Genomic DNA, 24,237 nt, shown 5'->3' with positions numbered 1-24,237 from the left:
GTGGTCCCAGGTTATGTTCACGGATGAATCCAGGTATAGTCTGAACAGTGATTCTCGCCGGGTTTTCATCTGGCGTGAACCAGGAACCAGATACCAACTCCTTAATGTCCTTGAAAGGGACCTTTATGGAGGTCGTGGTTCGACGATGTGGGGTGGGATTATGATTGTTGCACGTACACCCCTGCATGTCTTTGACAGAGGAACTGTAACAAGTCAGGTGTATCGGGACGTCATTTTGCATCAATATGTCTGCCTTTTCAGAGGTGCAGTGGGTCCCACCTTCCTCCTGATGGATGATAACGCACGGTCCCACCGAGCTGCCATCGCGGAAGAGTACCTTGAGACAGAAGATATCAGGTGAATGGAGTGGCTTGCCTGTTCTCCTGACCTAAACCCCATCGAGCACGTCTGGGATGCTCTCGGTCTTCAAACCCCTAGGACACTTCAGGAGCTCCGACAGGCACTGGTGCAAGAATGGGAGGCTATACCGCAGCAGCTGCTCGACCACCTGATCCAGAGTATGCCAACCCGTTGTGCGGCCTGTGTACGTGTGCGTGGTGATCATATCCCATATTGATGTCGGCGTGCATGCGCAGGAAACAGTGGCGTCGTGTAGCACATGTGTTTCGGGGCGGTTTTCTCAACTTATCACCAATACCGTGGACTTACAGATCTGTGTCGTGTGTGTTCCCTATGTGCCTACGCTATTAGCGCCTGTTTTGTGTAGTGCCACGTTGTGTGTTACCACATTCTGCAATTATCCTTAATTTATGAGCATGAGTGTAAATAAATAAATATAGCAGTGTCTGTATTATTTCGAATTACGATGGAAAATTCCTTTGGACATGCACGCATTTCATAACGGCTGTAATCACTGCGGGAATCTACATAATAAGCGTGAGCCGTGCACGGATAGCGAAATAGTTCAAAAATGGTTCAAAGGGCTCTGAGCACTTAATTTCCAAGGTCATCAGTCCCTTAGAACTTAAACCTAACCAACCTAAGGACATCACACACATCCATGCCCGAGGCAGGATTCGAACCTGCGACCGGAGCGGTCTGTAGCGCCTAGAACCGCTCGGCCGCCCCGGCCGGCGCGAAATAGTCGCCGGCACGGTAGTTCAGCGTGTTCGGTCAGAGGGTTAGCTGCCCTTTGTAATAAAAAACTGAGTTAATGGATCAACGACGAACTGAAACGGGTGTCTTGCGACGTCCGCCCAGAGCAAATGAAACGAACAAAATGAGATCACACACACACACACACACACACACACACACACACACACACACGCACACACACAAAATAGCAAGGCGACAGCTCACGATAAGCGGGAAATCCGAGTTCGAGTCCCGGTTCGACACAAATTTTCGTAGTCGCCATTCCATTATATAGCTGATGACAGTCCATATTCGCAATTATGAATACATTTAATGTAGTCCATAACAGCTGTAGTCGCCGCTGTGATGTTCCTTTGGTCACGCATGCATGTACGCAGGAATTTTGCATTGTAATTCGGAATAATATCGTATTTCGGAGATAGGTTCCTGATGAAAACTTCATCTGCTAAGTCCTCTCTACAACCCACAGAAGACTTAACCGATCGCGGAATAGAACAGCAACTACAATCGCTTAGTAGTGGAATGGCGTCAGGACCAGATGAGATAGGAGGTGGAATCCAAAATTTTCGGGACTGGTGCTACCATCTGGAAAGTAGGAGTAGTAGTTGGTGAGAGCTGCATATCTGATGAGTCAGTGTCCGGAGTGGCCTTCAGCTGGGAGGGTATGTTGCGTGTCCACAGTGAGATCTGTAATACTCTGTGTTTGGTGTGTGGCCATTTTACGATGGATCCGCGAACAGAACAGCGTGTGTGTATCAAACTCTGTGCGAATTTCAGGAAAAGTGCTACGGAGGCCCTTGCAATGATCCAACAAGTTATTTGGGGGACGGAGCATGAGCGGTACACGCGTGGTTTGAGTGACTCTCCAAGACCCACAAAAGCGAGACAGGTGAAGAGCATGATCGTCGTTTTCTTTGATACCAAGCGAATTGTACACAAAGAATTCGTTCCACCCAATCAAACAGTGAATTCTGCGTAATACTGTGATGTTTTGCGACGGCTCCATGAAAGCGTGCGGCGATGGTGGCCCGAACTTTGGCGTCAAGGGAACTGGCTGCCGCATCACGACAACGCACCCTGTCACGCGTCCTTGCTCACCAGGACGTTTTGGCAAAAACAATATAGCGGTTGTACCCCACCCACCGTATTCGCCAAATTTGGCACATTGCGACTTCGCGCTATTCCCTAAACTGAAACTCAAGTTAAAACGCCGTCGGTTCGACACTTTAGAGAGGATCCAAGAAGTATCGCTGGCGGTGATAAACACTCTCAAAGAACAGGAGTTCAAAAAACGTTTGACCAGAGGCAGAAACACTGGTATTGGTGTGTATGTGCGGATGGGAACTACTTCGAGGGTGATGGTGACCATTAGTCCAAAATTAAGGCTTACAACAGATGGCAGCACCAGTCCCGAAAAATCTGGATAGCATCTATGTATAAGATTCTACAAAGATTACACGAAGAAATTTACTCCCCTTCTAGCAGCAGTTTATCGTAGATCGCTGCCGCAACGAAGGGTACCTAAGCCACTGGAAAAAGGATAGGTCATTCCCGTTTTCATGAAGGGCCGCAGGATGGATGCACACAGCTGTCGATCTATAACCGTTGACATCGATCTATTGTAGACTTATGAAACATGTTTTTATGCTCAAGAATTACGATGTCTTTGGACAACGGAAATCACCTCTATAAAAATCAAAGTGGATTCGCGAACACAGATCTTGCGAAACTCAGCTCACTATGTACCTCCATGAGATCCACAGCACTGTAGACAACGTCGCTCAGGTTGGGACCAAACAGCGAGGATATCGGTCCCATCCGATTTGGGAAGGATGGGGAAGGAAGTCGGCCGTGTCCTTTCAAAGGAACCATCCCGGCATTTGTCCGAAGCGTTTTAGGGGAATCACGGAAAACCAAATCTGGATGGCCGGACGCGGGTTTGAACAGTCGACCTCCCGAATGCGAGTCCAGTACGCTAACCACTGCGCCAGTTTGCTTGGTAACGGCGCCCAGGTTGATGCCGTTTTCCTTGACTTCAGCAAAGCATTTGACACCGTCACGCACTACCGTTTGATGAAATAAATACGAATTTATCGAGTGTCGGACCAGATTTGGTACTGGGTTCAAGACTTCCTTGCAGGTAGAACTCAACACGTCGCTCTTAACGGAAAAAAACCGACTGATGTAAAGCTAATTTCCGGAGTACCCCAAGGAAGTGTAATAGAATCGCTACCAGAATGAAATTTTCACTCTACAGCGGAGTGTGCGCTGATATGAAACTTCCTGGCAGATTAAAACTGTGTGCCGGACCGAGACTCGAATTCGGGACCTTTGCCTTTGGCGGGCAAGTGCTCTACCAACTGAGCGACCAAAGCATGACTCACGCCTCGTCCTCACAGCTTTTAATTTCGCCAGTAGGTAGGAAGGTGGAAGGTAGGAGACGAGGTACTGGTGGAATTAGAAGCTGTGAGGACGGGGCGTGAGTCGTGCTTGGGTCGCTTAGTTGGTAGAGCACTTGCTCGCGAAAGGCGAAGGTCCCGAGTTCGAGTCTCGGTCCGGCACACAGTTTTAATCTGCCAGGAAGATTCAGGATCGTTACTGTTTACAGTGTACATATAAATGATCTAGTGGAAAGCGTCGGATGTTCTTTAAGACTGTTCGCAGATGATACGGTTGTCTGTAACAAAGTAGCAACGTCAGAAGACAGTATCGATTTGCAGAATAACCTGCATACGACTGATGAACGGTGCAGGCTCTGACAGTTGACCATTAACGTAAATAAATGTAAGATATTGCGCAGACAACGGAAAAGAAAGCCACTACTGTACAACTACATTATTGATCATAAACTGCTGGAAACAGTATCTGTCGTAAAACATCTAGGAGTAACTATCGAGAACGACCACATAAAACTAATAGTAGGAAAAGCAGATACCAGACTGAGATTCATAGGCAGAAAGTTAAGGAAATATAACTCAACCACGAAGCAAGTGACTTATAAGGCGCTTGTTCAACCGATTCTTGAGTACTGTTCGTTTATCTGGGATCATGTAGAACTGATAGAAGGGATAGAGAAAACCCAACGAAGACTGGCGCGTTTCCACACGGGATCGTTTAGTCGGTGCGAGAGCGTTACAGAGATGCTCAAAAAACTCCATTGGCAGACATTACACCGAGCGAGGTGGCGCAATGGTTAGCACACTGGACTCGCATTCGGGAGGACGACGGTTCAATCTCGTCTCCGGCCATCCTCATTTAGGTTTTCCGTGATTTCCCTAAATCGCTTCAGGCAAATGCCGGGATGGTTCCTTTGAAAGGGCACGGCCGACTTCCTTCCCCATCCTTCCCTCATCCGAGCTTGCGCTCCGTCTCTAATGACCTCGTTGTCGACGGGACGTTAAACACTAATCTCCTCCTCCTCCTCCAGACATTGCAAGAGAGGCGTTATGCATCATGGAGAGGTTTACTATTAAAATTTCGAGAGAGTACTTTCCGGGAAGAATCGTACAACGTGTTACTTCCTCCCACAGACATCTCGCGTAATGACCACGACGAGGAAAATCGAGAGATTGGAGCCAATACAGAGGCTTACCGACAATTACTCTTTGCACGCGTCTTTCGCAAGTGGAACAGGGTAGGGGAGATCAGTTAGTGGTACCAGAAGTATCCTCCACCACACACCATGAGGCAGCTTGCGCAGTACGACGTAGATATAGAGGAACTGTGAAACACTCTGTATTGTACACGCCACTGGTTGTAAAATTTCTTACTGATTTGAAGCAGAACAAGCAACCAAGATATGGGTACAAATAAACACCTTCGTATTAACACAATGTCATCAGTCACGCACCACTTGCTGTGATTGCAAAAAGATGTCGAGCTGTGTTTCGAAATGGCCCGGAAGTCTCCCTTTTATCAAGATTCATCGACTTTTAACTTTGCTCTTTTTCCTAGCCTCAACAATTGATATTACACGGAAGAAATTATTGTCGATTGAAGAAGTTATACTCGCCTAAACCATTTTCATTCGTTGTTTAAGTCATCAATCTTTCGATTGGTTTGATGATGACCCCCTCATATTGTTCTAATATTTTTCGTCTCTACGTGATCATTACACCAAAATCGATTGCAAAATGATTTCCATATTTTAGTTTTTTTCTGCCTATAGGTCTATACATCAAAAGCGGGCTAACGCTGATAAAAAGGGCATTTCTTGTCACGACAAGTGTATTAGTACAAAAAATTGGCATTAATTTGAGAAAGAAGTATGTGAGAATGTACGTCTGGCGCACAGCATTTTGCGGTAGTGAAACATAGACAGTGGGACAACTGGAACAGAAGAGATCCATTTGAGTTGTGCTACAGACAAATGTTGAAATTAGATGGACTGATAAGGTAAGGAATGAGGAGGCTCTGCGGAGAATCGGAGAGGAAAGGAATGTGTAGAAAACACAGACAAGAAGGATGATACGACATCTATTAAGCCATCAAGAAATAACTTCCATGGTACTAGGAGGAGGTGTAGAGGTTAAAAACCGTAGAGGGAGACAGAGATTGGAAAACGTCCAGCATATAATTAAGGATGTAGGTTGGCATAGGAGAGGAATTCATGGTCGGCCTCACTAAACCAGTCAGAAGACTGATGACTAAAAGAAAATTCTCTTCTATTTCTCTTTCCTGCGTTCCATCGTTAATTGAAGTACTCCTGGACGGCGTTGTAGATGTTCCACTAACATGTCCTTCCACTGGTAAGCGTCTCCCCTCGCATGTTCTTTTTAGTACTTCCCCATTTCGTATTTTATACGTCCACTGAATTTCTAACATTCTTCCATAGGACAGAACTTCAAATGCTTCCAGTTCCTTCTTCTCAAGATTTCCAATTGTCCTCGTTTCACTTCGATACGATTCTGCGGTCCAGTTTTACACGTTAATGAAATTCTTCCTCAATTCAATATCAACCAGTAAACACCTCGCCCCTCACCTCCGATTCCTTAAAGAATAGAACCCTAATCCATAAAACAGCTTCCAATTTCTGCTTACTTTACAAATGAGTTAGTATGTTAAATATTTGCGTTAAACATGTTCACGAGAAAAAATTTCGAAAAGGTTTGAAACTGTGTGTAAAGTTTGTTGAACGCCACTAAGTGATCTCATTCTGAAATATTGGATGAATATAGTCTGGGTATGAGATACGCTCTCTCAAGACATATTCACAGTTTTTAACCTTAATACTTGACTTATTGTGTTACAACTTTAACTTAAGATTATGCTTCTTAATGAGTAGATTACGACAGCACTTTTTATATTTTTAAATTTGGTCAATAATTATACGAAACATTGAAAATCCAGTTATTGTTGCCCCTGAAAGTCGTTAGCTAGGCAACCTGCAAATGGGGCTGGGGGACTGCTTTAGACGTTTAGTTGTATAGATATTGCTTCCTGGACAGGACAGCTCCTTTACTTGTGCCACTACAAGTTGAGAATTTTAATGTTAAGCAAGTCGTTATACTCCTTCCTATTACTCCTCTCGTGAACCTTTAGCCATGTTCAGTGCGAATCATGTTGACCATTCCTTCCAGTGTATAGTGAAATCACGGAAAACCTAACTCTGGATAGCCAGAGGGGAACTTGAATCGTCGCCCTCCCGAGTGCGTGCCCAGCGTGCTGACCATTGCGCCACCTCGCTCAGTCCCTTCCACTAAAAAGCTGGGTACACACAGCTGCAAAAAGATGCAACACCCCCAAGGAAAAGGCCGTTTTATTGACAAGTGATGCGATAAGCAGTTCATCATTGTAGGAGTATATGATGATAAATTTATGAAAGATGAAATCCACATGTCACAGTATAGCGTTCTCAAACAATCGCATGAATATTCATCGTATATCCTCTCCTCCCCCCCCCCCCCATACCCCCTCACTCTGGCGGTCAAGGCAGGCTTATTTTCTTGCATACAAACGATCGTGAAGCTGCCAAATGACATCCTGTTCCAAGCACCTCGCGCCTTCATTTGCTATTCGCCAACAGTTCTTGCAGACTCTGAAGAACGAGTAGGTTTTCGCTTCACCATGTCCCATACATGTTCAACTGGCGAGAGTTCGAGAGTTCTAATGATCTCGCTGGCCAGGACAGTTGTTGAACCCCTGAGGAGCACGTTGGGTCGTAGCAGTCGTATGTGGACGTACACTGTCCGGCTGGAAAAGTACATCTCCTTCCAGCTGAAGATATGACAGTAACAGGAGATGACAACCTGTGCAATGTAGCGGCCACTGGTTACTTTAACCTGCAGAAACACCAAATGTGACCGCGAGCTAAAACTCGAGGCTCCCCTACAGCCTGAAGTCTGGGATGGTACCTGTGTGTCACGGGCGAATGCACTCTAGAATAGTCAGCTCTCCAGGTCTCTGCAATACACGGATACGTCCTTCACTCACATACATTCTCATCACTGAAGACAAGTAAACTCTTTCACGACACCAGAGTAACCATACTTAGCAGTGTAGTGGTGTCAGTGGTAGTCTGGTCAGAGGCCCACCTCATCTTAATCCTGCTGCAAGCAGACGGTTCCCAATGCTCACCGACGGCGCAGCGAGTGCAGCATGAGCCTGGATTTCTTCGCTGGATGACTTCGGTTTTTTGTTGCAAATACATTGATCTTGATGTACGTCTGTGCTACACGGACGTCCAGAACCTGATCTACGAGACTGAGAATGTTCCACAAATCACAGCTACCCCACTGATACGTTGTGCCCCGCCTGTGCAGCAACCTGCCGATTCGTCCTTTCAGCTACTCAAAGGACCACAATACCTCCCCGTTCAAATGGCTGAAGTTGTTCAACAGGAGTATGTAGTCGTTAGCTGGGCATCATTGTACCCTAGAACGAATGTTGCACACGCTTTTCACCCCTAAACTCAGCCCTGTTACTGCCTGCAGAGGCAAAACATAGGTTACACAGACAGGTCTCCAGAACGCTCTCTGTGAGGCAATGAAGTGATAAACGGATCACTAACACTACAACCTTTCAGTATGCATATGGCGCAACCGAACACAATCTTTGAGGGTGTTGCATTTTTTCCGCCAGTATAATGCATTTCCTGAATGGGTTTTTATGAGGAATCGCGCTTTATCTGGAACAAATGAATAGTCATTTGTTAAAAGGCTAAATGTCCATCAGAATGAGTTTTCGGGTATGAAGAAAAAACTTATTTATTACTAAATTTCATGAGTTTTCTCCGAATTTTCCATTCTGAAACACAGTACTGTCACTCTTAGTAAGAATGATTGATATGAAATGTCTTATACTGAGCGGAATGAAAATGTCATTACATTTCAAAAACTCTGGACTTGTGCCCTTTTAATAAATTCTGAAAAATAACAAGCGCTTAAATTAAAAAATAGCTATTTTACTGGCTTTTTAATGCTTGTATATGACCCCACTTTTTATTATGCTTGGAAAGGAAATTAAAAATTAAAGTCATCTAATTCTGTATTTCTTCCACCAAATAGTCCTTCAGAATGCTCACATAAAATTCAGTGCAACTATCTTCCGCATACTGAATGATTTTGTGGAGGTCCTCCATCTTTAGGTTTTTTTATGGACACCTTACCAGAAAGATGGCATACATTTCTAGGTAGTTTAAGATGCTGGCTTAGGTCAACATTAAATATATGTTTAACTAGAACGTTGATGAATGGCAATCCCATAATATAACCAGGGTTATTGGAATCATAAACGAAGTGATTTAGTGAGCTTACGCTAAAATGAATTCTCTCATTCCTCTGAATGACGTTTCTAGAGAGACAGCTGTCTTCTTGTAGGTATTTAACTTAAGGAACAATATTACTAAATAATATGAAACTACCTGTCTTTTCTGCCAATTATTTTGACATCTACATCCTTTCCAGAGTAGCTCTTATAAGACTCTTCCTTCAGTCTTACTTGCTTTTTTATATTTCTCTTGTAGCTTGGGGAATTTGATTTTCATTTCCCTCCAAGAATACAGTCATCTTCATCTAAGGAAACCATGGTGCTTAATGTGCTACCAAACAGTAAAATTTATACACAATAATGCTCTGAACTAACAGAGGTCAAGTATTGTCAACTATAACGCATTGTTGTGCTCTCCACTAACGGGAGTCAAAATTACTTGTCAACTCAATAATAAGGTAACATGAAGTATTTTGGTAAAAAAAAACAGGTTTCTAGGAAATTTGACCTTTTAATGAAATACGAAGGAAATAATAGCATTTTAAACTTAACCTAAACCGGGTATACTTTGACCAACGTGGTTACTTTAAACTTTGGTTGACTCATACACCAAAAGTTTTACAGCTCACTGCTGGCTCTCACTCGGATGTTCAATACGTACCGTTTAGTGGTAACGTTCTATTAATGTACTTTAGATGGAGCCATGTAGTGCAGTTATTTTGTGCAACAGCTGCCATTTGTAATTGTATAGGAAAAGGCGTGTTAAAATATGGTTGTGGAAAATCCACCGATATCATTTAACTGCAAAGCCGTTGCTGTTTTCAAGTGAACGGTTCATGTATACTACTCGATTAATTATCGAAACAGGCCCACTAATTAGTTTTTGTATATATCTGCCAGAATATTACGATTTCTGAGATCATGTGCATGATGTCTCTGTTTAGGGGTTACTTTGACCTCTGGTCATTGCTGCACCTGGATTACTGATACACGATTTATTAAAGACTGATGATGTTAACGATAGTGTGTAGTTAAGGAATACAAACATTAACCACCACCATACATACAAAAACTCATTAGTAATCATTAATGTGCCTATAACTAAGAGAAGAAAATGTCAGTGATATACTACCCAAATTGCAAACTGTTGTGGTTCAGGCAGTGATTCATTTATAACATATAATGTCAAATATCTCCCGGAAAAGGGAATGATGCGTGTTTGGCCGCAAGTGCCAGATATTGACTCGATAAATGAAGAGCAGATACTCTTAGCTATAACTGCACCGGATGTCTTAAAACGAGGATTTAGGTTTAAGATGGGTAAAACTGAAGACATCAAGTACATTTGGAACTATGTGTGTGGTACTTCATCCTTACACCTTTCATATTTATAGTTTTGGGAAAGGATCACATTGTTTGATTTATGTATGGTGCTATATTTCTTTCTTTTACGAGGCTTAATAAAGCACTTTCGAAAACTTTCGATCAATGTATTTATTTCTGGGTCTTCAAAGTTTCATTGTGTTTTTGAAATACTGACCACGTATTGAATGATAGTTCACAGTTGCGCTAGAAGTATAGGCCGGCCAACGTATCCCGAAATCCATGCTAACTCTGACGACCTATAATTTTTTTCCATTACTTCCTCTGCATTTTAGAAAATGTATTGCACTAATTAGTATGTAATCCTTTCATACAAGCCCCTATGTTCACTAACATAAATATCACAGAAGTTAAAAAAACAGTCATGATGATCACATTTGAATCTGAAAAGCGGTTTACGGTGCTTACCATTATGATACAGGGTGAGGCAGGGAGGACGGACGTTTTTACAACATATAGTATTCAGGACCAGGTATTAGTAGTGGAGGGACTGATGTGGTCACGTGTTTGGTAACTTCTGTCATTCTGTTTAGTCGAGGTCATGGAGCCGTGGCTGTGCAACATTGTATGTTTGCTTACGATAGTTTTGTGCATAATAATGAGTGCATCTTTGCCGTTCAGCGTGAGTTCCGTCGCCATTTCAATCTTGTGAGACATAGTGTTCCCATTCGTAACATCATTTTACGTTGGGCTGAATCATTTCGTTTACAAGGAACAGTCATGAACAGAAATCGCCTGGTACTCCTCGCTCAGTACGCGCTGCAGAAAATGTTGAAAGAGTTCGGCAAGCCATAGTCTGTAGTCCTGGTCGACCTGCCGGGAGATATTCTGCTGAACTGCGCCTCAGTAATCGTACAGTAAGGCTTATTTTGCATGCTGATCTAGGATTTCATCCCTAAAGAATGGCCATGGTGCAACAGTTGAACACTAGAGATTATGTGAGGCGGCAAAATTTTTCTCCGGAAATGGAGGCCATTCTTGAACAAAATGAGAACATTACTTTGTTTATGAGTAATAAGCTCTTTTTCATTTGAACGGCATAGTAAATCAGCAGAACTGTCATTATTGGGCCAGTGAAGTCTAAAACTAATGAATGAGAGACTATTACATAGTGACTAGAATGCTGTCACTGGTACAAATGCTACTGCTCCACACTATTTCGAAAACGATGACGGGAACACTGTAAACTGTAAACTTGGAACGTTATAGGCAGATGGTCACTGAGTTCTTCCTACCTGAACTAAGACGAAAACGTATTCCTATCCGGCGAATTTGGTTTCAGTAGGACGGGGCCATAGCTCACACAGCAAGAATGTCAGTGGAAGCTATTAGGACTTTTTTGTGGTTGCGTCATTTCCGGTTTGGTGGCATCAGGTAACGTGTATGCGAGCATAAACCACGTACACTTGAAGAAATGAAGGAAGCATTTCGTTTGGAAGTCGTTGAAATTTACAGAACAGTGATGGAGAGAGTGGAAACCAATCTCCGGGAATGGCTTGAGAAGTGCATCGCTGAAAACGGTCCTCACCTGGGAGATGTTGTATTCGATCATTAATTTTGTAAAATGGCAACAAAATTTGCGTGTTATCCGGTAAATAAATTTTTGTTTGAAGCACAAGTAACGATATATTACTTTTTTATTATTTTTAAACGTCCGTCCTTTATGCCTTACCCGGTATTTCTGCCCTTTTAACATACACTGAAGCGCCAAAGACACTGGTATAGGCATGCGTATTAAAATACAGAGATATGTAAATTGTCAGAATATGGTGCTGCAATCGGCAAAAAAGTGTCTGGCGCAGTTGTTGGATCGGTTACTGCTGCTACAATGGCGGGTTTTCAAGATTTAAGTGAGTTTGAAAGTGGTGTTATATTCGGCGCACGAGCGATGGGACACAGCATCTCCGAGGCAGCGATGAAGTGGGGATTTTCCCGTAAGACTATGTCACGAGTGAACCTTGAATATCAGGAATCCCGTAAAACATCAAATCTCCGACATCGCTGCGGTCGGAAAAAGATCCTTCAAGAACGGGACCAACGACGACTGAAGAGAATCGTTCAACATGACAGAAGTGCAACCCTTCAACAAACTGCTGCAGTCCAATGCTAGGCCGTCAACAAGCGTCAGCGTGCGAAACATTCAACGAAACACCATCGATATGGGCTTTCGGACCCGAAAGCCCACTCGTGTATCCTTGATGAGAGCACGGCACAAAGCTTCACGCCTCACCTGGGGCCTTCAACGCCGACATTGGACTGTTGATGACTGGAAACAAGTTGCCTGGTCGGACAAGTCTCGTTTCAGATTGCATCGAGCGGATGGATGCGTACAGCTATGGAAACAACCTCATGAACTCATGGACCCTGCATTCAGCAGGAGACTGTTCAAGCTGGTAGAGGCTCTGTAATGGTGTGGGGCGTGTGCAGTTGGAGTGATATGGGACCCCTGATACGTCTAGATACGTCTCTGACAGGTGACACGTACGAAAGCATCCTGTCTGATCACCTGCATCCATTCACGTCCATTGTGCATTCCAACGGACTTGAGCACCAGCAGGAGAATGCGATACCCCAAACGCCCAGAACTGCTACAGAGTGGCACTTCCGCTGACCACCAAACTCCCCAGACATGAACATATTGAGCAGATCTGGAATGCCTTGTAACGTGCTATTCAGAATAGAACTCCACCTCTAGTTCTCTTACGGTTTTATGGACATTCCTGCAGGATTCACGGTGTCAGCTCCCTCCAGCACTACTTCAGACGTTAGTCGAGTCCATGACACGTCGTGTTGCGGCACTCCTGCGTGCTCGCGGGGAGTCCTACACGATATGTTATTAATATGAAATTAATTTTATATTAAGATAACTTATATATTAATTAATTGAATAATTTAATTATAGGTAATTTACTAATTATATTATTATAATTAATATAATTATTTATATTAACATATTATTTTATATTTAACATTATTAATCTTATTTATTATATCCAATTATAATAACATTTAATATTAATTTACATATTATTATATATTTTATAATACAATAATTTATTTTAAGCTAAAAACATCAGTAGCTACAATCCTCGGTAAATAAATGTATTAAAATAATCACTTAATAATAATAAAATAAACTTATAGGTATTTAAATTTAATTAAGTGTAATATATTAATATAAATTATTTATTATATATAAGTTTATTTTATATATATATATATATATATATATATATATATATATATATATATATATTAAAAAATATAACCAAATCATAACAAATTAATTCAAAATAACCAAAACAATACACAACCTAATTTTAAAAAAAACTTTTAATTTATATATTAAATAAATGAAGTGCCTGATTAAAGGGTTACCTTGATAGGGTACCAGTTTCTTTGGCTCTTCAGTGTAGAATATTAGGCCTTCCTTTAAGGTTAGGTAATCAGTGATAAATTTGGAAGATCCTAAGAACTGTGACATCTGGCCTTTTGACAGGTGGCTATTAGTAATGAATTGAGCGCGGTGCGGAAGCGTCACGTACCTGCAGCAGGTAGACGTCCCTGTCGCCATAGAAGGCGGCGGCGCGGCGCTGCAGCAGGCGGTCGACCAGGCCGAGCACCGACATGTCGGCGTACAGCGAGCGCTCCGGCGCCGAGCCGTGCTGCCGCTTGAACTCCAGGAAGCTCACCAGCAGGTACAGGACCTTCTCGTGCATCACCGGGTACGCAGAGTCCACGTTCCGCACCAGCGTCTCCTGCGGACACCCAAACGAAAAAAAATGGTTCAAATGGCTCTGAGCACTATGGGACTCAACATCTTCGGTCATCCCCTAGAACTTGGAACTACTTAAACCTAACTAACCTAAGGACACCACATACACCCATGCCCGAGGCAGGATTCGAACCTGCGACCGGAGCAGTTCCGCGGTTCCGGACTGCAGCGCCAGAACCGCACGGCTAACGCGGCCGGCGACACCCAAACGGAGGCAGTAGAGCGGGGCCGCGTTTCGCGGGCGCTGTTACTGGATATACGAGGCGTGTTTTTAACTAAGTACCGTTTTGAAATTTAAAAAAAAAAACGTGCTAAGATATCTCAATAATTTTATTCTTACATGAAAGCTTGTACCTTAATCTACTTTTCTACATAATTTCCGTCAATACTTTGGCAGTTGTCATAACGTTGTACCAGGTTTTGAATACCCTCCTCATAGAAGTCCGCCGCCTGACTTGTTAACCACTGCATCACCACTGTTTTGACTTCGTCATAGCCTTGAAGATGCTGACTGCCCAGGTGTTTCTTCATGATGAAACATGGGTGGCCTGCGTCACACCAGAATCAAAGCAACAGTCCATGGAATGGCGGCATTCAGATTCACCCAGAAAAGTGAAGTTTAAGCAAACAATTTCTGCCCGTAAAATCATGTGCACAGTTGAAACTTCCTGGCAGATCAAAACTGTGTGCCGGACCGACACACGAAGTCGGGACCTTTGCCTTTCGCGGCCAAGTACTCTACCAACTGAGCTACCCAAGCACGACTCACGCCCCGTCCTCATAGCTTTACTTCTGCCAGCATCTCGTCTCCTACCTTCCAAACTTTACAGAAGCCCTCCTGCGAACCCTACAGAACTAGCACTCCTGAAAGAAAGGATATAGCGGAGACATGGCTTAGCCACAGCCTGGGGGATGTTTCCAGAATGAGATTTTCACTCTGCAGCGGAGTGTGCGCTGATATGAAAGCTGTGAGGACGGGGCGTGAGTCGTGCTTGGGTAGCTCAGTTAGTAGAGAGAGCACTTGCCCGCGAAAGGAAAAGGTCCCGAGTTCGAGTCTCGGTCCGGCACACAGTTTTAATCTGCCACGAAGTTTCATATCATCGCACACTCCGCTGCAGAGTGAAAATCTCATTCTGGAAACATCCCTCACGCTGTGGCTAAGCCATGTCTCCGCTATATCCTTTCTTTCAGGAGTGCTAGTTCTGCAGGGTTCGCAGGAGAGCTTCTGTAAAGTTTGGAAGGTAGGAGACGAGGTACTGGCAGAAGTAAAGCTGTGAGGACGAGGCGTGAGTCGTGATTGGGTAGCGCAGTTGGTAGAGCACTTGCCCGCGAAAGGCAAAGGTCCCGAGTTCGAGACTCGGTCCGGCACACAGTTTTAATCTGCCAGGAAGTTTCATATCAGCGCACACTCCGCTGCAGAGTGAAAATCTCATAATGCGCACAGTTTTTTGGGATAGAAAAGCGAGTATTGCTTGTGGAATTTCTGCCTCGTAATGAGACAATCAATGCAGCAGCTTACTGTAAGACATTGCACAATCTGAGCCGTTCAGTTCAGAACAAAAGATGTGGCACGTTGAGCAAGGGCATCGTTTTACTGCAAGACAATGCCCGTCCGCATGTGGCGAACCAGTCCAAATATCTCATCACATCTTTTCGATGGGAAACTCGAAATCATCCTCCGTACAGCCCCGATCTTGCGCCCAGTGACTACCATCTGTTTCTGCACTTGAAGAAACACCTCAGTGTCTTCATGACGAAGTCAAAACAGTGGTGATACAGTGGTTAACAAGTCAGACGGAAGACTTCTATGAGGAGGTTATTCAAAAACGGGTACAGCGCTATGACAAGTGCCTCAATATTGGCGGAAATTATGAGGAAAAGTAGATTAAAGTACAGGCTTTCACGTAAAAATAAAATTGTTGAGATATCTTAGCATGTCTTTTTTTAATTTCAAAACGGTACTTACTTAAAAAACACGCTTCGTATCAACAGGAGATCTCAAGTTGATAGCACATTCCCAGATTTCCAGAAGGTCCTTGACACCGTCCTTCAGATGCGGCTTCCAATCAAATTGGGTATCCATGGAGTGCTCCCTAAGTTGTGCGACTGGGTTCGTGACTTCGTGTCAAAAATGTGTCAGTTCGTAGTAATTGACGGAAAGTCATGGAGAGAAATCGATGTCGTAAGTGGGGCTCCCCAAGCAAATGCTGTAGGCCCTCCGCTGCTTTTAATCTACACTGACAATTTAGGAGACAATCTGAGAAGTCCTCTTACAAGGGAATAATTCAGTCCGACATGTCGAAACCTATCCTGAAATTTTTACACAGGAACAAAGAAGAAAAAATGACAGTATGGCGTTGTTGGCCGGGAGACACCATCCGGGGAATTTCGGCCGCCGAATTCCAAATCTTATTTCAGGTGACGCCACATTGGCAAACACGTTACCACTTTTTCTTTTTGTTCGTTGCATTTGGTCGTAGTGGACGTCACATGACATCCGTTGAAGTTGTTGATCCTTTGACTCAGTTTTTTATTCCAGAGACCAGCCAGCTCTCTGACCGAACACCGCTAAGCAGACGCACGCAGCGGAAGACTACAATGAACGACGTGCACTGCCAGAATTTTAGCTGATAAGGCGCACCGGAAGTATTTTTTAAAAACTGTTGAGGTTACTCGTTTTTCAACACGAAGACCTGCGTATAATCGGTTTGTACAGTCCTTCCTGCCTAACGCTGAACCGACGAATAAGCAGATGCAGCCGCGACAAGAGGACGTAGCGCAACGTTATGTTAGGTCCTACGCGCACAAACACGAATTTTAAGAATTTGCCGTACCAAAGATGTCTGAGTTCATTAATTTTTAGAATAACTTGCATTTAAAATCGACAAATAAAGTGCTGCAGACGTAATTGAAACCCAAGTGACTAACAGAGGAAAGAAAATCAAGGCGATTTATAATGTTATACGACTGGCATCAATCGGGACTTTAATTTGTTGACACGCAATATTTGATAACAAACCCTACACCGCAATTCTTACGAGCATTTTTAAATAATGTATATTTTGCTAACGCTTAAAGAATTTATTGTTTATTCCCTATAGTCGCCACAAAAATGCGAAGGGTGTACTGTATACAAAACTGTTAAGGCTTTCGTGGCCACTTGTTGACAAACTGCCTATTTGCTTCTGTCTCGGATTCTTCGGCCGACGTTCGTCTGATGATTTTACTGACGTTCGCCACCGGCAATGGAGGATGAAGCTTTGACAATGCCAGACACTCGTGCTGGCGAAACGTCAGTAAAATCATCAGACGAACGTCGGCCGAAGAACCCGAGACAGAAGCAACTAGGAAGTTTGTGTACTGGATGTCTAAAACAAACAGTTTCCTTACGTCAGGCGCACCTAATAAAAGAAAAATTAATACTTTCATGCTTTTCGCAGTTATTACTAGTTTTATTTAGACAGAACTGGAATGCAATAAGAAATGGTCGTGGCCACTGTTCTGCGTATTGTGCTGCACACCAGGCATACTTGATGAAATTCGTAAAATGGGGTGCTGCAAACTGACAATGGAGAAATGACTGAAGTTTAACAATACTGTTCTGCCGATAAACCTTGCATGACAAAGAGCTAACGAAAATTGTACTGCTCGAAAATTTTTTGAAAAATACTATATACTGTTGAATTTTTTTATCGAGAAGCTGAATCACACTATTAGTTGCGGGCGGAATCCGAATTATTTAAACGGTCTTCTCGTCGTCCTGAAGACAGGGATGTCGTTATGTTCAGCCCACGAGTCCAACGAAGGCAATGAATTATTTTCCGCGATGCAACACTAAAAATGATTCTCTCCCATTTTTCCAGATTTTGCTACATCCATTACAAGATTTTTGCCAGAAAACGTTTTTTTTTTAATTTTTGAACCTAATTTGCCTTGATGTTCCTGAAGACAGATATCGAGCTAAGGGAACAATAATTCACTGATACTTATCACTGGCAATGTTGTATGCAAATGTGTCACAGCATTCATCGATGACTGAAGCGTCTAGAACAGCTCGGCCACAGCGTCCTCTTGGATATTTCCTTCTCTGTTTTCGTTGAGGTTTTTTTTTTTTTTACTACTTTTTCTTCGCTAGAGTTTGTTTCCTTTTGTCTATTCTGCTACTGCAGGGGTAGCGATTTTGGTCTTTTATGTTTATCTCTGTCTTGGTCATATTGTCCAAGGGTGTTAATCAGTTCGTTCTGCGAGTTCCGCGCAGTGGCATAGAAGGCTCCTGCCAAGGTACGGAAACGCGTTGTTAATCTTTCGATGGCTGCAGCTTCATGTACGTGTGCAGTGCGGAATCGCTTGGGGACGTGGAAAGCTCGTCTTAGCGCTCTGTTTTGGAATTTTTGTAGGTGGTCTACCGTCGATCAAATTACCAAGACACATAAATTGTCGTGAAATAAATGTAAAAACTGCCGAATCTCACTGGCTCAGTGATATAAGCTACAATTAATTCATGAAGAAGTACTTTCGAATATAAATGCGGCTTACTCCGTTGAAAGCAAAAGAATATAAACATTTACTTCATGCATGAGAAGCATATAGTTCTGTTATTGGCTGTTCTTTTTATGATAGGCTCTTTCCTTGACAAGTAAAAATATCTGTATGAAGTCTCATGATTCGCCAATTCTTACACTTCGCTCGAATTTCTAACACACGAAAATTTTTCTAAATGCAATTACTTTTGCTTCAGAAGCGAATGTTTTGAAGGTTCTTGCCTTCTGTGGCTATTGTCTCAGATTTATAAGGGGCGTTCAAAAAGAAACGAGGCGGAGGCATAATTAAAGAAATCAGTACCTGTATGTTAGAAGTATTTACCCTGGCTGTTGAGACACTTGTCCCACTGTGACACACGGCGGTGAATTGCTGTCTCATAAAATGCCCAAAGCTGTGATGTTAACCAGTTCCGCACATACAGCCGGACGTTATCGTCTGAGGTGAATCGTTTGCCCCCTCAGAGCTTTTTTAACGGGGCCAAAAATGGCCCCCTTCTGATCCACTTCGTGCAGCATGGGCCAACAGTGAATGCCCAACTTTACTCGCAAACCTTGGCCACCCTTCGCCAAGCGATCAAATCAAAACGACCAGGCAATTTCACCCGTGGGGCCATTCTGCACCACGACAATGCAAAGCCTCATATGGCCAACATAGTCGCGATACTCCTGCAGAAATTCGAATGGAAGGTTCTCGGCCACCCTCCATACAGTCCGGACCTCTCCCCCTGTGATTACACCATTTCTGGTCCCCTTAAAAGGGGCGAACGATTCACCTCGGATGACGACTTCAAGCTCTTCGAGTGGAACTGGTTAACATCGCAGCCCTGGGAATTTTATGAGGCAGCCATTCACCGCCTTGTGTCGCAGTGGGACAAGTTCTCGACAGACAGGGTCAATACTTCAAACATACAGGTACTGGTTTCTGTAATTATGCCTCCGGCTCGTATCTTTTTGAACGCCCTTATAGCAACATTTCTGGAAGTTGTTTCCGCTGTTTTGGGGAACGATTTATGGTTTTTGGCGTTTTCTAATCACGTCCGTGTGATTTTCTCTTTAGCTACAGGTATGGTTGCTTAGTTGGTGCATTAAATAATGTAGGTATTACATTCTGTACACGTTTCGTACGTTCCAGATTTACTACAGTACAGCGAACAAAACTCCACTTTGTTGGGTAGATATACGTCAGGTCCTCTGGTGTTTACAGCAATTTTTTGTTATTGAAGCAAAACACATTATAAATATCTCTATGTTTCACGAGAATCATAAATAAATTGTCATGCAGTGACAAATTTAGTGTCGTTTTCAACATATTGCCGGTTTTTATGGGACTACAAATGCTCCCTAACATAAAAAGTATGTTACAAATCAATATAAACAATAGTATTTGCATTTTCTGGTACCGTATTGAGAAGTGTAACTGCTGGTCGCTTGGCGCACTGCTATCGCAGTGGATTAACAAAATCGATCTTATCGCGACTGTTATCTTAAAGCTATTCAAAGAAACGTCTGGTATTGTTAGCGACTTTCATGACTGTAGTTGCGCCCGCTCGTCTACAGTGAAATATTTTTTTGTTTTTGTTTGCGTCTGATATATGAGAGAAATTCATTTGCAGATATTAAAGAACTATACATTGTGATTGTTAACTGCTACAATGCTGATAAAACGTTATATATTTCAGCCTGTGTTTTTGAATTGCCTGCCAACGGTCTTGCCGCAGTGGTAACACCGGGTCCCGTCAGATCACCGAAGTTAAGCGCTGTCTGGCTGGGTAGCACTTGGATGGGTGTCCATCCAGTCTGCCGAGCGCTGTTGGAAAGCGGGGTGCACTGACCCCTTGTGAGGCTGAGAAGTAGCGGCTCCGGTCTCGGAAACTGACATACGGCCGGGAGAGCGATGCACTGACCATATGACCCTCCATATCCGCGTCCAGTGACGCCTGTGATCTGAGGATGACACGGCGGCCGGTTGGTACCGTTGAGCCTTCATGGCCTGTTAGGGAGGAGTTTTTTGAATTGCCTAGGTTTCGTAATTTAGTATTCAAATAGCATTTAGCGTAATGGCGCTTAGTCGGGCGTAGTGATCTGTCGCCTGACATTTTTTGTATATTTACCATAGTTCAAATCTGCGTTTATGTTCAAGCATGTATTTCTCCAGATGTTTCTATATTTTCATCCAGTCGTTGTATATCTGTGAAATATGGCGAAAATAAATTTCTACAGTGTATTCACGTCTGTTGGCCTAGTTTCAGTTTATGTGAGCGTAACTGTTCAACACTGTTTCACCGACAGTCACATTCGTTTATGATTGACTTCCGACTATTACACCGTCTTATTTACGATATGCAGGTCCGAAAATTATCACACTAAATTGTAATGCTTAAGCCGTCCCCTTGCGGGAACATCCCAGCATTTGCCTGGAGTGATTTAGGGAAATCACGGAAAACCTAAATCAGGATGGCTGGACGCGGGATTGAACCGTCGTCCTCCCGAATGCGAGTCCAGTGTGCTAACCACTGCTCCACTTCGCTCGGTTTTCTCATAGAGTACGTGGTATGAAAATAAGCTGTTTCAGAGCATCATCAAATAGAGCATTTCTATTTTTTAGCTACGATTTGTTATAATAAAACGACAGGAAACTTCAAATCGACAGGTAAAGGCTTCCTGTATTTGGTGATTTTAGTGCTATAACCTGTGTGCTACGAAAGTATACCATTTCAGTGCTACAGCACAATGGTGATCCATCAAAAGCGCTTTTTGGTACAGCTTGTCTATTAAATATCAAATAAGGACATTTGTAGATACTCTTTAGGCAGTGTATGCCACACATAGAGGCCCGATGGTTATGTCGAATTTGTAGGGCAGGTAATAGTATCGTGAGCTTTTGACACATAAAGGGAAAAGTAACAGGTTCACATATACCTCCTTCCACACTTTTTTTAGCTTTTGTTTTCTAAAAATTCTGGGTCTTTCTTATTTATTTAATTGGATTATTACCTCACGAGGGCTACTCGGAAAGTAAGTTCGGATCGGTAGTGAAATGGAAACCACTATGAAAATCCGATGAAGCTTTGCGTCATCGCGTCACGTCGCTATTTCCAGTCCTGAGTGCACAGTGAGCATGCAAGCAAGCCTAGGAAATAACCTCTCCCGCCAAGTACGAGGGTCTGGCGATAGATTTCGCCTGATGTCATGCAGCCCACATAACAGAACTGTCACGCCGTTGCGTCTTCATGACAATTTTCTACCGCACTCTGCAGGGGCAATGAAGATTCTCCTGCAGCGTTTTCGATGGGAAGTGTTTGACCACCCACAATACAACCCGTAACTGGCTGCCCCTAAGTTTCGTCTCCACTCACATTAACCGCTGCCTATGAAGACACCATTTTGAAAGAGACACGAACTGTAGATCAGCGTAGAGAACTGGCGAAAACAACAGGCGACTACCTTCTATGACGAGGGTATTGGAAAGTTGGTGAAACGCTACTATAAATGTCTAAGTGTGAGCGGCGTCTGTGTAGAGAAGTACTTGGAAGGTGTAACTAACGGTTGCAAATAAAACATTTTTGATTTTCACAGTTGTTTCCACTTCGCGACCGATCGGAACTTACTTTCCGAATAGCACTCGTATATAATGAATTTGCTGCAATTCTTGTGGCAAAAGTCAATGACTGAAATGTTTCCCCAGTGGTCAGAAATCTTAACGTGACTGTCAGTCTATGTCTGAAAGTAAACACGACTTAAATGCTGGAAGTTCTCACTGTTATGAAACTTTGTCTGAAATATATATACGAGTACTTATAACTGGGTTAATGAACTGGCTCATGTTTGTATCTCGCTGGCAAATATGTTTTCCAATGGTCGTGACCATCTACGAAAAAAATCTCCGCTTCTATTCGAACGAAATTACGAAATGAATCTCGGTCTTGAACTCTATGTCATAAAGTGCGTTATTTCAGAGTGTTGGTAGTAAATGCAACATCGAGACTGTGGATATTGTGCACGCGCGAACTGACATTAGAGTCTGTACGTTAACAATATTGAATTTAAAACCGATATTGGGATGAAAATTCAGTTGAGTTAACGAATAACTTCTACTAGTTCATATCTGAGATGGCTGTACAGTCTTACATAGCGTTCCACTACCAACAATTCGCTATTCAGTCCATTGACGAGCCGAGTATTTTCTTCGCGATTTTCTCTGCTCTTCTTAGAAAATAGCTAGCAGAGTTAACGCAGCTATTTTACGCGCGTCAATTTTCGCAAGGAAACTGCTCGGTTTGCGAACCAGATAAAGCCGATAATGGCGTCTGGAGAGCGCCAAGAGTGCATTATCACGTCAACCACCTTGTCCCAGGGCTAACGAGATACACGGGCCCTACAATGAACTTGTGACGTCACACTAGTCGGCTTATCTACATCTACATCTACATCCATACTCCGCAAGCCACCTGACGGTGTGTGGCGGAGGGTACTTTGAGTACCTCTATCGGTTCTCCCTTCTATTCCAGTCTCGTATTGTTCGCAGAAAGAAAGATTGTCGGTATGCCTCTGTGTGCGCTCTAATCTCTCTGATTTTATCCTCATGGTCTCTTTGCGAGATATACGTAGGACGGAGCAATATACTGCTTGACTCTTCGGTGAAGGTATGTTCTCGAAACTTCAACAAAAGCCCGTATCGAGCTACTGAGCGTCTCTCCTGCAGAGTCTTCCACTGGAGTTTATCTATCATCTCCGTAACAATTTCGCGATTACTAAATGATCCTGTAACGAAGCGCGCTGCTCTCCGTTGGATCTTCTCTATCTCTTTTATCAACCCTATCTGGTACGGATCCCACACTGCTGAGTAGTATTCAAGCAGTGGGCGAACATGCGTACTGTAATCTACTTCCTTTGTTTTCGGACTACATTTCCTTAGGATTCTTCCAATGAATCTCAGTCTGGCATCTGCTTTACCGACGATCAACTTTATATGATCATTCCATTTTAAATCACTCCTAATGCGTACTCCCAGATAATTTATGGAATTAACTGCTTCCAGTTGCTGACCTGCTATATTGTAGCTAAATGATAAGGGATCTATCTTTCTATGTATTCGCAGCACATTACACTTGTCTACATTGAGGTTCAATTGCCATTACCTGCACCATGCGTCAATTCGTTGCAGATCTTCCTGCATTTCAGTACAATTTTCCATTGTTACAACCTCTCGATATACTACATCATCATCAGCAAAAAGCCTCAGTGAACTTCCGATGTCATCCACAAAGTCATTTATGTATATTGTGAATAGCAACGGTCCTACGACACTCCCCTGCGGCACACCTGAAATCACTCTTACTTCGGAAGACCTCTCTCCATTGAGAATGACATGCTGCGTTCTGTTATCTAGGAACTCTTCAATCCAATCACGCAATCGGTCTGATAGTCCATATTCTCTTATTTTGTTCATTAAACGACTGTGGGGAACTGTATCGAACGCCTTGCGGAAGTCAAGAAACACGGTATCTACCTGGGAACCCGTGTCTATGGCCCTCTGAGTCTCGTAGACGAATAGCGCGGGTTTGACACGATCGTCTTTTTCGAAACCCATGCCTCTACCACACTTCGCGAAGGCTCAACCCCGCGCAGGGCCCACGGGAAATCAAGATTTAATTGAAAAAGTGCCCACTAAAATTCTTAATTTTGTTGTGTGCTATAGAGAGCTTGCATACA

At 43.2% G+C, this 24,237-nt stretch overlaps 1 protein-coding gene across 1 annotated transcript in view; it reads right to left on the bottom strand.

Annotated features, from left to right (window-relative positions):
• The window catches only part of LOC124616298, a gene marked incomplete at its 5' end in the record, with an annotated part of 117,637 nt that overhangs the window by 88,037 nt on the left and 5,363 nt on the right, over positions 1-24,237 (bottom strand). The window contains one exon of the mRNA XM_047144601.1: positions 13,755-13,967. Coding sequence (XP_047000557.1) covers positions 13,755-13,967 — 213 coding nt within the window. The remainder of the gene's footprint in view (positions 1-13,754; positions 13,968-24,237) is intronic.

The sequence above is a fragment of the Schistocerca americana genome, chromosome 5 (assembly GCF_021461395.2).
Source record: "Schistocerca americana isolate TAMUIC-IGC-003095 chromosome 5, iqSchAmer2.1, whole genome shotgun sequence".
Classification (NCBI taxonomy): Eukaryota; Metazoa; Arthropoda; class Insecta; order Orthoptera; family Acrididae; genus Schistocerca; species Schistocerca americana.
This window is presented reverse-complemented; position numbering and strand designations above follow the sequence as displayed.